Source organism: Lipophrys pholis (genome assembly GCF_963383615.2).
Source record: "Lipophrys pholis genome assembly, chromosome: 21".
NCBI lineage: Eukaryota > Metazoa > Chordata > Actinopteri > Blenniiformes > Blenniidae > Lipophrys > Lipophrys pholis.
In genome coordinates this window covers 10,287,265-10,302,288 of record NC_137649.1, presented here as the reverse complement: position 1 = coordinate 10,302,288, position 15,024 = coordinate 10,287,265, and the positions used below count along the sequence as shown (strand labels likewise).

The 15,024-nt window shown below is 41.7% G+C and overlaps 1 protein-coding gene across 1 annotated transcript in view; it reads left to right on the top strand.

Annotated features, from left to right (window-relative positions):
* The window catches only part of syne1a (spectrin repeat containing, nuclear envelope 1a), a gene marked incomplete at its 5' end in the record, with an annotated part of 121,654 nt that overhangs the window by 51,876 nt on the left and 54,754 nt on the right, over positions 1-15,024 (top strand). The window contains 12 exons of the mRNA XM_080490831.1: positions 860-1,015; positions 1,941-2,105; positions 2,872-3,044; positions 3,234-3,387; positions 3,524-3,667; positions 3,998-4,162; positions 4,902-5,219; positions 6,798-6,953; positions 9,632-9,802; positions 13,725-14,051; positions 14,306-14,458; positions 14,625-14,792. Coding sequence (XP_080346957.1) covers positions 860-1,015; positions 1,941-2,105; positions 2,872-3,044; positions 3,234-3,387; positions 3,524-3,667; positions 3,998-4,162; positions 4,902-5,219; positions 6,798-6,953; positions 9,632-9,802; positions 13,725-14,051; positions 14,306-14,458; positions 14,625-14,792 — 2,250 coding nt within the window. The remainder of the gene's footprint in view (positions 1-859; positions 1,016-1,940; positions 2,106-2,871; positions 3,045-3,233; positions 3,388-3,523; positions 3,668-3,997; positions 4,163-4,901; positions 5,220-6,797; positions 6,954-9,631; positions 9,803-13,724; positions 14,052-14,305; positions 14,459-14,624; positions 14,793-15,024) is intronic.

Below are 15,024 nucleotides of genomic sequence, written 5' to 3'. Positions count from 1 at the left end.
TAAAGTGTAATTTCAAAACCGTTGGGAAGAGAGAAGAACCTAATTACATTTGTCGAGCACCGCTGGATCAAAATAGATCAGCGTCTTGACACAATAGTCAGAGGAAAAGTCCAGAAATCTAATTAATTCTCCTTCTGTCACAGCTGAAGCGCTGCGTGGCTAAAAGGCCTTTTTCAGGATGTGATAACAGCCTCCGCCGCGTCTGGCAGAGACAAAAAGGGAAGAGAGACACGAAGCGTTAAAAAGATAAAACTAACAAAGGAAAAGAAAAAAATATATATCAAACTCATCTCAAAGCGCTGCCCTTATCATTGTTGCTATTTTTATATTTACTCTGTCGCCCACTGTAGCACTTCTCCTCGTTGCCTTTTGTCTGGCACTGCAAGCAATTACATTTTTCCCCTGAACACCTGACATACAATACAACACAATACAGGCAGGCTTTAGTGTCTGAACCAGCCTTGTCTTCTTTCTATGTCATGTTCTGTCGTGTTGAAATGAATTACAGCATTTCTATTTAAAAAAAAAAAATGAACCCCAGGGGAAATAGTGCTGACACCTGTTTTACCATGGTCCTTTCCCCTGTATTTATCCATGTATTCTGATGTGCCTTTGTTCCTGTTTGTACACGTGACATGTTAACTCGCCCCGTATATCTCCTCTGTGCTCTTCACACCTCCTGCATCCGCTATTACAAAAAACATGTTTTTTTTCTTTGCCATTTCATTTTCCTTTTTCATGGTGCTTACACAAAACCATCCCATCTAATCTGTCACGTGTAACCCTGCCCTCAAACTACATCCTATTGGGCCACCTCTGTTTTCCCATCTCGTCCTCCTCTTGCTTCATACTGGCTCAGTGTTTGCTGGAGGAGATGGCCAGTCGGGAGGTAGAGCTGAGCAGGCTGAGGGAACGAGCTCATCGTCTCTGGGAGGGACAGGCAGCCGGCAAGGGCTTCGTCCACAGAGTATCCCAGCTGTCAGCCCAGTACCTCGCCCTCAGCAACCTAACCAAGGTAACACTGCTCCCACTCAGTAACCCTGTGCCCTCCTGCTTCTGTCTGTGTGTCATAGAAATGCTGCTGCATGATAAGATGTGCTTTGCTTGATTTATGTACTTTTGGCAAAGACTTTCAAACTGTCATTCCAGCTATGGCGTTCAGTGCAGATGTGTGTGATTTACTGTGTTGTCAGTCAATCATTAGTCATTGTTGCTCTAATCAGCCCGTGTCTATTTTTTTTTTTTAATAAATTGCACCTGTGAGTCATGGTATCCAGAATAATTTACCTGAGCACAATGATCCACTGTCTGTCTCCTTCAAAAGGTCCTTGCGTTCGCAGCCTCATCAACATAAAAAAAGGCCAAGGATGTGCAGGTTACCTTTTTTTCCACTGCAGCACCCCTGAAATGCCAGAGCTGAAATGTGTTAGTGCTCGAGCAGATGACCTTTTTGAAGCTCTGATTAGATTGGTCACACTCTTATGATTAATTTGATATATCACAGAACAAAACACTACACTGACTGCAGAGCGCCGTTCCCTTACCTCAGGACAATGAGGGTACCCCAGTGATGATAAATGGGGTTTATTTACTTTGCTGGCTGGATAGTGGAGTGCTATTTTTAGGTTCTCTTCCCTCTCAGACATGGAAACAGGAATGAAATCATTTAGGATGGCCACTGTTAGATATGGCTTTTACTTTCTTCAACTATACAGTAGATGTTAAAGACATGAGTGATGACTGAAAACAAAGTGTATTGTTCTGTTCTGTGGGGGTGGAGAGTCTCTGGAGATGTCTGCGAGGATAAAACACGACTGTCAAGCGCAAACAGATATGAAGACGCTGCTGTTGTGATTTTCAGCTCAGAGCTCAAGCAGGTTCTCCGAGCCAAGATGAAGCCTGACAAGTCTGTTTACAGTGGTTTGCTCTATTAAATCAAGGATAAGGCGTCCAGGATTGAGCGCATCGTTGGGGAACATCGCCTCTTCTCTCAAGGACTTAAAGAGCTCCAGGACTGGGTGTGTGAGGCTCAGAGGGTCCTCAGCACATGTCTCTCCACAACCACTGACAAAGGCGTGTTAGAGGACCGGATGTTACAGCTGGAAGTAAGAAGGATTTATCTTCAGAAAGTAAAAAAAAAAAAAAAAAAAAAAGATCAGTTTTAACTGAGATGAATGTCTCCTAATGAATCAGGCTGGAAGTTTTATGTGTTTTAGGGAAAATTTTTATTTTCTGTGAAATCCTGTACTGCAATTAGATCTTTAATCTGAAAATCTAGCTTGGATATTACAGTGCAATACAGAAACAGTCCAGTAATTTTTAATTTCTCTTAAATAGAGAAGAGTGGTGTTACAAAATACATCCTTACATATCATGTCAGCACTATAAATTTGTTTAATCGCACTGGTGCAGCAGATCTCTGAACTTTATGAATATCAAGTTCAAGCCATCACACTGGAGTGGCTTTCTGGAGATCATGTGAGCATGTTGCTTTTATTTAATGACTACTATGTTCCATTTTATTAGTCCCCTTACATACCTTTGTTCTCCTCTGTCCTCATGCTTTACAGCCTGTGAGACACTTTCCAAATATATAGATCACTGGTTTCAAAGGGACTGGAAGGATTTATGTTGTTTCAAGCACATTTGAACCTGGTATCATTTGAAATGTGTCTAAAAAAACAGACTTTTCATTTCTTTTCTTTTTTTCAAGTTAATAATGATTATCAAATGCCTGCAAGTTGATTCAAGTGGAGACATACAATTAGCAGTTTTCATTAAAAGCTGCCATAATTCTTATGGCCTGTCTAAAGATTTTGCCCTCTGGTGGTGTGGAATTTTTTTTTTTAAAGTTGCTCATCCCTGCTCTAGGCCTTACTGGCGGCACGGCAGGAGAGGGAGATCCAGCTCAAGATGCTGCTAACTCGGGGAGAGGCGGTCCAGAGGAACACTTCGGCTGAGGGAGTCCCGGTGATTCGCAAACAGATCCAGGACCTCAAAGACTCCTGGGACTCGCTGCTTTCTGCCTCAATCCAGTGTAAAAGGTGACGACCAATCAATGTGTCATTGCTTTATTCATTGAGACTGGGAACTGTCTGGTTACTCTTGATGGATTTCAGTCGGTTGAAAGGTTAAAAGGCACAATTAAATTAAAGATTTAGCATGGAAACGATGTACAATGTGTGCTTCGGCACATTGTGGTTGTATTAACATCAGTGGGTTTATTGTGACAGTCAGTTGGAGGGCGCTCTGTCGCAGTGGACCAGCTACCAGGAGGACGTGGGTCAGTTCGTGCTGTGGATGGACCGAGTTGAAGAGACACTCAGCTGCTCAGACAGACAGTACTCCGAGATGAGAGACAAAACCGCAAATCTGGGAAAGACCAAGGTGTTACATCTGACTGAGATTTATTACATTTATCCTATTAGCAACCATTAAAAGATGAAGAACGCAGTACATTTACCCACCCTCTGGGTTGCTGAAGATAAACTACAATGATGCATGTGTCCCTATTTAATTTCAGCTTCTCTATGAGGAAGTATTAAGTCACAGCAGTCCTCTGGAGACCATCGCCACAAAGGGTTCCAATATGGCTGAACACTGCACTACCCAGCAGGAGGTGCAGCAGCTGCAGTGTAGATACAACGCTCTCAAGGAAAAGTCCAAGGTACTAACCCACAATACACAGTTTCAGTTTTCATTTCTTCAGGCATTTGAATATTAAGTGTAGGAATTTAAGACATGTTGAGTTTTGTAGGTGTATTGATACAGGATATTTTGAAATTTAGACTTAATTTTTCAGTTTGGTACCTTAACTATTTTAAATTGATTGCTCGAAGTTGTATTTTATTTTTTACAAGTTCTGACAATTTAGAGTTCTTTTTTTCAGACTGTAATCATGCAACATTGCAAAATGCATCAGAGCCTATTTAAAAAGTCCCAATGCCTCTCTGTAACGCTGCACACATGCAAACCTTTGCATCCTTTTGCATTGCAGAACGCTGTTAGTAAGGCCAAAGGTCTGGTGCTGGTCCATCAGGAGTATCAAAGAGGCCTGCATGTCTTTGAAGACTGGTTGGAGCAGGAACACGTCTCTTTGGTCTCGCTGTCCCATCCAGAGGGAAACGTGGACACACTCGAAAAAACCCTGCAGCAGCTACAGGTATTGAAACTGGGGTTTTGTCCTGTCATAATCCCAGAATAAACATATTCTTATGCCTTAGTATGACTGTGTAGACTCATACATAATGCACTCAAGTAATTTGCCAATTTGAACTTGCATATATCTTTAAGTTTTTCAGACAGATTGTAAAATCTGATCTTTGTCTGCAAGAAACACTTTCTCCAGGGGTCAGTACAGTTGAATTATTCATGTTGGAAGCTTTTAGGTTTGAGGGACTCTTCTACACAATAAGATGTTTCTAACTTAATAAATGGTTGACCTGCGGTTGAACATTAACATAGTATTTAGATTATTGCTTGTTTAAAACTATATTAAATTATATTTCTTGATTTGGAGGTTCATGGCTTCACTGTGCCTCAAATCAGGTCTTTGCATATTTGATAAGTAGCACATATGTGACAGTGCACTTTTATTAATGAGGTGAATGTTGGAAAGAGGACATAAAGTATTGAATATTAAAGTAGAAATGAAAGGATTCAAACATATTCAAGTGTGCTTGTTTGGCTGTCCTCGTGTTTGTAATACATGGACTCTTAAAATATAAGACCTAGATTCCAGGTTAGAAGGAGGAGGTGTGTATTTAGTATATGCAGAAAATAATACTTTCTTACCTTGAACCAAACTAAATCAATAAATTCTACAAACCTTGGCTTCATATTTAAAATGGATCTAATTGCAATGGCAAGAAATGAAAAGAGTTTCTTTCTTTTCTCCATAGAACCTGCAGGAACGCTGCTCAAATGGCCAGTCGCTGCTCTCCTCTGTGCTGACCAGCAGAGAACGAGTCATCCCCTGGGGTATACCCCAGATTGAGGACCGGGCGCTGGACACTGCTCAGAGGGAGTGGGGGGCCTACCAGAGCCGCCTGGAGGAGACTCAGGAGCAGCTGCGCTCCACGCTGACCCGGCTGAGGCAGATGGGTCACAGGTTCCTGAGCCTGGCTCAGTGGCTGGAGGAGATGGAGAAGGCGGCCAGCGTCCGATGTACTCGGAGGTCGGACAGGAGCAGCAAGCAGACGCAGCTGAAGAAACTCCAGGTCAGAGAGAGACGTGGCGTCTGCGTCACAGCGCACAAGATATCTGCCGTCGGTATTTCATGCAACTGTCAACACTGTAAAGCTCAAGAGAACATCGGCACACTATATCATATCGAGAGTAGTTTGTTTGAGAAACGCACGTATTTGCTTTTCTTCACCGTTTGGCCAGGATCAGTTGCCAGGCAACCAGCGCCGGCTTCTCCAAGCCAAGAAAGAGTGTAGTGCAGAACTACAGCGGTCGTCAATTCCTTGTTCTCAGCCTTTAATTTCAATCTGGGTGAAAAGAATATTTTTTCTCTTTCGCTACTATACATATTTATTACTTTTAATACAACTTCATTCAGGATTAACCCTTTATTTAAATGAGAACACAAGTTTTTATAACCTAGAAAGTATTTCATCCTTTCACTTCTAAACCAAGAGCCAGCTGCAGGATCGCTGTCAGCAAGCCATTGTTTGGGTTTACAAGATGCGATGCTTTCCAAAATAAGGTTTCACAATGAATTCATCTATCTTGTGGTGTCAAGTTATAACCAGCTTATTAATTCAGAAAATTATCTTGTGTTGGACTTACAAAAAATGTAATTGTGTATCAAGTATTTTAATATCTGTACCTCTGTTTAAGTAAAGAAAGTGAGTACTTTTGCTTGACTTAATATTTCAGACAGTAGAACGGCAGTAGCTTCACTTGAAGAACTTATGAAATATACATTTCCCACATTATCTTGTGTTTATATTTACAATTTCACTTTCTTTAAATTCTGGCAAATGTTGGATGATCCTGCACTGCAAGTTGTTGACATTCCATCTGTCTCCAGCTCTGCACTAATATTAGTGTCATAGTGGAGTGGAGTATGTGACCACTGTGAAACGTGATTGGCTATTGAATTGTCACTCAAATCTGGAATATTACCCCTCTACTTTATAAGCTTGTTTTAAGTGAAGAAGTAAGTATACATAAATCATATTACACTCAGACATTGTTTCACCGACTGTTTAACAGTGTTCAGGCCATCGAATATATATATTTGCTTCCAAAACACGGATCTTTAATTTGAGTGTCTTTGAATGAGTCACTGTTGTGTATTTTCATTCAGAAATCCTTCCTTTGACTGTCACTCACCTCGTGGCAGCTCCAGTGAACTCAAAACAATAAAAGATTCTGCCTCTAATATTAAAAGTTATGAAGCACTATGTCATTTTTGTTGTAGAACATTTTTCATATCAGACAGGAGCATTCCCCAATCGGCCTCCTCCGTCTGGAGCAGGAGCAGACTTCCTGCCAGTGTCAGGATGTCAGCCAGGCTCCTTCCTTAACTGACACACACACACACACACACACACACACACACACACACACACACACACACACACACACACACACACAGCTTCTGTGTTGCATATTTCATTATTTCTTGAATTTGTTATTTCCTGTGGTGTTTCCTACTAAATGTATCAACACCCTTTGCCTCTCAAAGTGACTTAGCTGGTGGCTGAATAACAAACACTTCTGAATACATTTAAAATATTTGAATATTAACGAATGAATCTTTCTCTTACTCTTTACCTTGGGATCAGGGGTGTCTTGAGGCGGTGCTTGCACGGCAGGGGGAAGTCGATGGCCTCTCATCTTTGGCCCAGCAGGTTCTGGAGGAGACCTACATCAGCAGCCGCGTCAGTGTCACTGCCACCCAGCTCACCACCCGCTACCATTCACTGCTGCTCAACATACAGGTTTGTTGGTTTTAACTGTCCATTACTAAATAATGTAACTACCAAAGATAATTAGCAATTTATGCACTATAAAAGGAATTGAGAATTCACTGAATTGACAAATAAGGAAAATGAATTGTGCAAACAATATCCAGGCAATGCATATATGTGCGATACATTATGCAAATAAGTATTGTCAAATACTCTTACACCAATATACAAATTTGTAAACAGGAAAGTTATGTCAGTTGGAAGATAAGATCTCACGACAGTGAACAACAAGACTTGTTGGAGTTGATTTTTATTGTTCTTCATGACTCTTCTTATCCTATTTAACTTCAAAACAACTCAGTTTACCAACAGATGTACTTGGATTAAAAAAAAACAATAACCTTGGACTTTATTCCAATGTACCTTTGAGCTCTAATGTCCAGTGGAAGTATCTCTGCTGGCTGTTAAGGATTCATTTCGGTCTCTGACGCTGCCGTAAATGATCACATTTTCCTTAATGGGGCTCTGGAGACTTCTGTGTCCCGGTAGGCTGCACCTTTCTCCTTTGTCTTGTGGCGAGCCGCAACCACTGACACTAGAAAGCTGTCAGAGGACTCGTCTTCACTGTAATTTGTGCTTGTTCTACGCAATTAAAGGAACATGTTCCCTGTCACCTGCCAGTGTCTCACTAACTGATGTCTTTGAAAAACTATACGGTCCCTTCAGGACCTTGCAGAGATTTTTATTTTTTAATTATTGCGGCTATCATATGTTATGTTTAGCTAAAAATGGTGGGATTTGACATAAATGATTGGTGAGGAAGAAGATTGTAAATAAAAGGCTGCCTTTTTTTTTTTTTTTTAACCATTTCATGTTTATACTGTAAGTAGTGACATCATTTTGTTGAATTTACATTTTTATTCATAAGGTCAAGATAATGCCGTTTTCTGGAGGCACTATCTCCATAGTCATACGACGTTTTAATGAATAGCTTAATTGAGTGTCCAGGCTGTCTGACCACTCCTTGTTATTAATGTGATGCCCTGCACAGTCTGCCTCTCCGTTACTTCCTTCAGCAACATTTCCACTTTTTATGTATTCATACAGTGTTTGAGCTGCTATTTATATATATAGCATACATACACACACACCCCTTCTTTTCCATTTGATTTACTTTAACGGGTGGTTTACCTTTTTTCTGCAGTTGCCTCATTGTTTGGCCTTCACTGTTTGAGACATTCACTGTTGTCAATATGCATCTAGTGGCTTCTTGTCATCATCAAGAGTAAAGACAGTTTCTTAAGATTATTTATAATTTATTATATATAGTTTATGAACACTCCTGTATTCTAGTCTCTTTTTGCATTCATTTCCACTGGAGTTGTTGCCTGCATGTCCTTTTTGTTCTCACACCATTAAATGAAGTGCACTGAGAGTTTTAACTTAGTTTTTTTAAGACCCCATTGGTGTAGCTTTGAGAGTTATCGCTGTGAGGTCAGCCTGTGTTGCACTGTATACTCAGATCGAGCCTCTTTATTTGTCTGTTCCTCTTGGGGGGGTGGCTAAAGGAAAATCAATGGAGCTTCACTGGTCTGGGGCTAAGGCCATAATTAAGCGCTACAGAAGGCAATCTTACACCCGGCACCAAGAATGAAAAAGCTTTTCCTGCACTGCATTGATTTTTTTTTTTTTGTTACACCTTCTTCAACACATGAGTGTGTATGTGTGTGTTTGACCCCCCCCCCCCCCCCCCCCCCCCTTTACTTCCTCACCTTTGTTTCTCTGGTACTGTGCTACCCACACCCTTCCTTCCCTGCAAAGGATAAACTCACAGCCATGCCAACACATGTATGCGCACACAAAACATCCCTCTCAAACCGCGGATGCCTGTAATTATCGTCGTGTGAAGAGGGGGCCATATGGGCATGAGGTGGGAAGCCGCTATCTCTGTCTAGTCGGAAAAGGTGTGCACTCAGCACTATCAGCTAATTGGGGCTCCTCACCACAGGATTTGCAAGTTGAGTGAATAATGTGTCAAACCTGTGAAAAATCCTTCCCATCCTTGTGGTGTTATCGACTCTAAATCTCAGTCAAGTGGATAATGCCTCAAAAACATAAAACCCATCTTGGCCTTGTGCGGAAGCTATTGACATTGAGCAGATGAAAGAGTGGGCGGGGGAGGCAGATATTTTCTGTTTTGATGGCTGATCAGAGAGCTCGTGGTCCTTGGTGCCCAAGTGTTTGACTGCTGGGGCTCATCTCACCCCTTAAAGGAGGATACAAGCCGCGTTTCCTCACTTTTCCCCTGACCGAGGGCAGTCAATCTTTGAAATGTCATAGCAAAAGGGTGCAGCAGTTCTCGGAGGGATTTAGTTTTTCTTCCATTCTATGCTTACATTTACAAAAAAAAAGTGTGAACACAGCAGAACTTTAAAGACATTTAAATAAATGTGAGATATTCTATAGATATATTGCCAATTGGTCTGCTGCCAATAAAAAACAACAAAAAAAAAAACAGCCCTGAAATCTGATGTGCTTGACATGTTTTATGTGCAGCGAGTCATTCTGCAGCTGTGAGAGGGTATTTTGAAGAACTATTAATATGCACTATAGATTTTAATAATACCTACATCTCACCAGAATATCTAAACTCCTAACATAACATTTGTGGAAGCTTTACGCTGATCTTTTGTGCCATCAATTTTCAGGATACCATCAAGCAGCTACAGGAGGAGCTGAAGAGCATTGAAGAGACAGAAAACCTTTGTGTGTCCTTTACCGAGTGGCTCAGCACAACTCAGAAAAGCTTCAACACACTGACTGACACATCTGAACCGCTGGATCGGGTGGCCATGGAGAGGAAAATGAAGAGGCTGGAGGTATTGATCTGATAAGTCCACGTGGCGTTTACCTTTATGATTGGATAGTTGATATTTCACAGTCACATTTCTGTTCACTGAAACTTTAGTGTGACATACACAAGGTGTAACCCATTTCTTAACACACCTGCAGGAGCAGCTTGTAATAAATCACCACAGATGCGCTCATATGGAAAACTGATGAGTTAGCAAGAACCTGAACACAAATTGAAGTGACTCGATTATACGAGCCAGCGAAAATATGTATTTGAATGCTATGTATGATACCTCTGAGTAACATCACGTGTGCATATTTCTTTGGCTGCTACTTTACGCTTGGCCAGTAAAATGTGCACAGACTTTCCATAGAGCTTGCGAAGCACTCATCGCACATATGATACTTGGACGGCAGTCGCCTGGAGAACTGTCTGTGTGTGCTCTTTTTTTTTAAAAGCTGGCATCAAAGGGAAGGAGACGAACTGGGATGTGGGAGACTCACCACTAGGGTTTGCTTGGCATAGTTCATATTGAATGTGGAGGATTGGATGAGTATGTGTGTATCGATCGGCTCTTTATGAAGACAAAGCTGGTGCTGCTTTAGAGGAAGCCTGGTAGCGGGGAGAGACATCCCACTGTGAGTAAGAGGATGAAGAAGCGCCGGTGTCAGGAGCCTGCTGGCACAGACACTGTAATTGATGCAGTGCCCTTACTGCATCACATCACACACACACACACACACACACACACACACACACACACACACACACACACACACACACACACACACACACACACACACACACACACGCACACACCAATAAAATGTGTTTCTATGCCTTATGGAGGCAGTACATTGATTTACATTCATTTCCTAGATACTGACTGTAAACTCAGCTGTTCACTCGCTTCATTGCACTAAACCCGTCAAAACTACGTAATTAACAAGCTGCAAAATTTCCTAAACCCATGAGTCCTGTGTGACTTCACACATTCTTTAACTATCACTTTCATTTGTCCTACCACACTTTGCTATCCTAAAAAGCAGATCGCAGACTCTCACAAGTACACACAGCCACACGCAGCCAGACATTTACAATACATCATCTGTTGTGGGCTTTTCAGTAATCCGTGTCTCGGATCAATGCTTGCTCTCTGCATAGGGACCAAGGACATGCTGCCACCGCATGTGTCCTCCTAACAGTGCAGATAACACATGAATGCTCCATCACTTACTCATCTCCTGCAGTGAGGGCCACAGGGCTGTTCACTGAGCTTGGACGATTATCCATTGACACAAAGACCAGCAGTCAATAGCTGTGTCAAGGGCCATTAGTTGGATTTGGACTTTATTTAACTGTAAAGCTGTGAGCTATATGACCATGGTGTGTCACATCAGCCAAGAAATGTCCAGTAGCTTTATAAATAATGTGAAAAAGTAAGTTATTGTAAGATTTGTAGGTTATTTTGGGCAAGATAGAAGTGCAGGTTATGCTTCTTTAGTGCCCTTTTGTTAAATGCTCAGACGCACCTAAAGTCCTCCAAATAGCCGCAAGGTTACTTCTTCAAGTAATGCAGAGTACTATGCAAAATAGACAGTTGTTGATTCTCATTATTGAGCACACCTCTCCCTCCCCTTGCAGATTTTGTTTTTAATTTCACTTGCTTTTAATAAATGTTCAAGGATGTTTAAGTCCCTGGTGTGCACAGTCAGGATTTCTCTCGAAAACAAAGAGGTAGATGGGTCTAGTTTAAATAATTTTTATTGAAATAAGGTTTGTAATCTTGGTCCATGGTCTCCAACTTTGGTGCTCTGCCTTGTTGTGGATATTTTTGACTTCGTATACACTGAGTTATATTGATGTAGACATCTTTATCAACTGGAAATTTCTTACATTTCCCCTTTGTGAGGAAGTAAAAAACAAAGCAAATTTTATATTTGTTATTTAAACAACCACTTATGAAGACCACAACTTTTGGTTTTACAGATTTCCTCTAATGCAGAATTCAATTTGACACCTATGGGATTGCGTTTCTTTGGCCGTTCAACCTTTCAAAGCAAAGACTAATAAGCAGCTCACGGGTTCATCTTTTGTAGCCCACGTAAATGATGAATACTGTTGTCGGTGCCACAGTTGATAGATTACAGTTGGTAAACGAGCGTCCTTACGAAGGCAGAATAAGAAACAGTAGTCCCCGTGCTCATCATTTACAGCAGGTGAACAAGCAACTTGACACAGATAATTGGGGGTTGACACGGTACAAGATGGGGCACAGTGCGATGAGAACCCTCATCTGTAACATTCGCCGCACTACATTGTCTGCAATGCACATTCAAGCCTTCCAGCTACTGCTGCAACCAGTCGTCAATTGATCTATTGCTTTACAAGTAATTTTTTTTTTTTTGACTTTTTTCATTTAAATTTGGAAATTCTAATCCATGTTGTAAATAATATATGGAAATATTTTCGGGGTACTTCAGTTCTCCATGATAATAAATCCAAAACACACCAGACATGGCTTTGAAAAGACACATGCTTCTTTCTGACATTTTAATGACCAAGCAAATATTCAGTAGATTGTTAATAAAATCAAGTGATTGATTAATGATGGGCAGTGATATAGTGGTTAGCATTCTCACTTCAAACCCAGTTTGAGTCTGGACTGTGCTTGAAGGTTTTTCTGTGTTGAGTTTGCATGTTCTACCACGTTGGCCTCTGGTCGGTTAGGGTAATTAATAACTGATTGATTATTCTAGAATTAAAACCCAGTGCCATGCAACCTTTTATGGATGATTATTATTGAAAATAATGGAGGCATTCCTATGAGCAAATTTGATATAATCTCTTTCACACAAACAGATCTATTGAAGTGTTTTTGGGAGGAAAGAATTCCTGGAAGAGCTGAATCGCTTTGATCACTTCTTTCCTCCTGTCAAACTTAATCTAACTCAACGGTTTAATCTGTCCCGTAATTAGTGATGGATATGCAAATGTGCAATTAAAAACAATCAAATTGTGAGGAAACGTTTGAGGGATTGCTTACAGTGTGCTGCAGCCTTCCAAGTCTAAATCAACATTTAAATGACCTGTGGTGTTCCGAAGAAGAAGACACATTGTCAGATGTTTGTGGTATAAAATACAGGCGATGCAGCTGAACATACAGTGGTTTAAATAGTAATTACTGTTATTTCTTTGTTTAGCTCACATTAAACAAAGAGTATGATTGAATTAAGATAGATTGAGTGTTGCTCGTTAAAGTGGTGAGGCAGAAATATTGTCATTGGAGTGATGAAGAAGCCTGGAGTTTCTCATTCAGCAGGAAACGCAGACGTGTGCAGGCAGACACGGGTCTCGTTAGATTATATTACCAACAGCCTTGGCTGGAGATCTGGGGTTGTTGAAGTGTGGGGCTACTCACAACTCAAGCAATAATAGACTCATGATGAAAGCTAGATGGCATCCCATCGAGTGGAAGTCAGTGTGTGTGTGGTACGTCGTGGTTGCCCTGGAAACCCCTGCAGCTACTGGTGCCTGTTAAGGGTCTTTATAATTGGGTCCTCCTTTCATATTATTCGCTGTGGTTTCTCCACACCTTGACCTCCCAGTCTTCTCCACATCTTGCCATGCAGGTGTTAGCCTACCTGATGGGTTCAAAGCCTTTCAGACGCTCTGCCTGCCTGGCCCTGGTGATTGGGGCAGCACTGGAGGTGAAGGACAAAGAAATCTGCACACGGAGATAAATGTTGCCCTCAAAGTCAGCTATGATTGGTCAAAGTTGTTTTTTTTATCTTTGTGTATCCCCATGATCATTATTGGTACACGATTAAAGATAAAGCTCTTTTTCCTTTACCCCTGCAGTGGGTAAATTACACTGGCTGATGGTAATGTGTGATAATGCTGCAGCAGCACCTACGCTGAGCTGTGTTCTGCTCTCTTGCACCCAGACTCTTCAATCTGAGCTTCAGCATGGTCATGGTTTCCTGAAGTCCCTGAGGGAGCGTGCAGAGCAGGCCGCAGGCTTTCTCAATGAGGCCGGAGCTGAAAGTTTAGGTGGAGAGGTGGAGGCACGTCTATCCCAGCTGGAGGAGCTTGCTGGAGGACTGAGGCAGGAGCGCAGCTTCCTGGAACGGGCATTCCTACTAGCTAAGGAGTTCCAGGATCGGTACAGGGCTCAGGCTCAGTGGCTGGTGGAGACCAGGGCTTTGCTCAGGACCCCGGTGGAGCCCAAGGCTGAATTGTACCAACGCAGAGCACAGCTGGCCAAGTACAAGGTAAAGACTTCCAACACTGCCCAGTAATTTTGCTCTGTGGACTCAACTGGAAGCAGGACGTTACTGAATATCATCAGCCTAATGGACCACATGAGTGACCTTGCATGTTTCAGTTCATCAACTTTAAAATTGAATACACTTTAATTAACTGTTTGTCCATTTTCAAGAGTACACTACTGTTGCTTTTTATGTTCATAGATGCCTGTGGTGCACTTATGATAGTAAAGACGAAAATTGTCCATCTGTGTGTTCAGACTCTGTTGCAGATGGTCCAGTCCCATGATGGATCCATCAGGTCAGTGGTGGAGAAGGGAGACTCTCTGTTGGCTTCTGTCCACTACCCGTCTATTAGAGACAAAATGAACAGACTGCAGAAGGACTACACAGGACTCTGTCATACTGCCATGGTGAGAACATGTGCTCCGATGACAGTAGTAGTAGTCTTAACTAAATGCCTTTTCCACACACGGAATCTCTCCTCTTAAAATCATGCAGCATGTAGAAGAAATAACATTTCATATTGGTTTGTAAATCCAAAGTAAGTATAATGTGTGTCTGATTTCTGTGGCCCAGGTTCATGTTGAGAACCTGGAAATCCAGGTGAGAGAACAGGAAGTTTACCACAATGAACTGCAGGAGGTGGAGCGCTGGCTGCTACAGATGTCGAGCAGGATGGTGACTCCTGACCCCAGTGTGAGCGGTAGCCTGGAGGCAGCCACTCAACAGCTGGCCAGACACAAGGTGACTAGATAATCATTTTGGACATGTTTATAGCCTACAATACAAATTCTGCAATTTGCTTAGCATTTAACATCACAATTTGACTAGTTTTGAATCTATTCCTTAAACGGATCATTTCAAAGTTTTTGTACACCCTCTTTAGGAAATAAGACTGACTCAGGACTCCAGGTCTTCTCTGAACCCTGAAACTCATCCGCTCAGGCCTGTCTCCATGTGTTTTGTCATTCTTCTA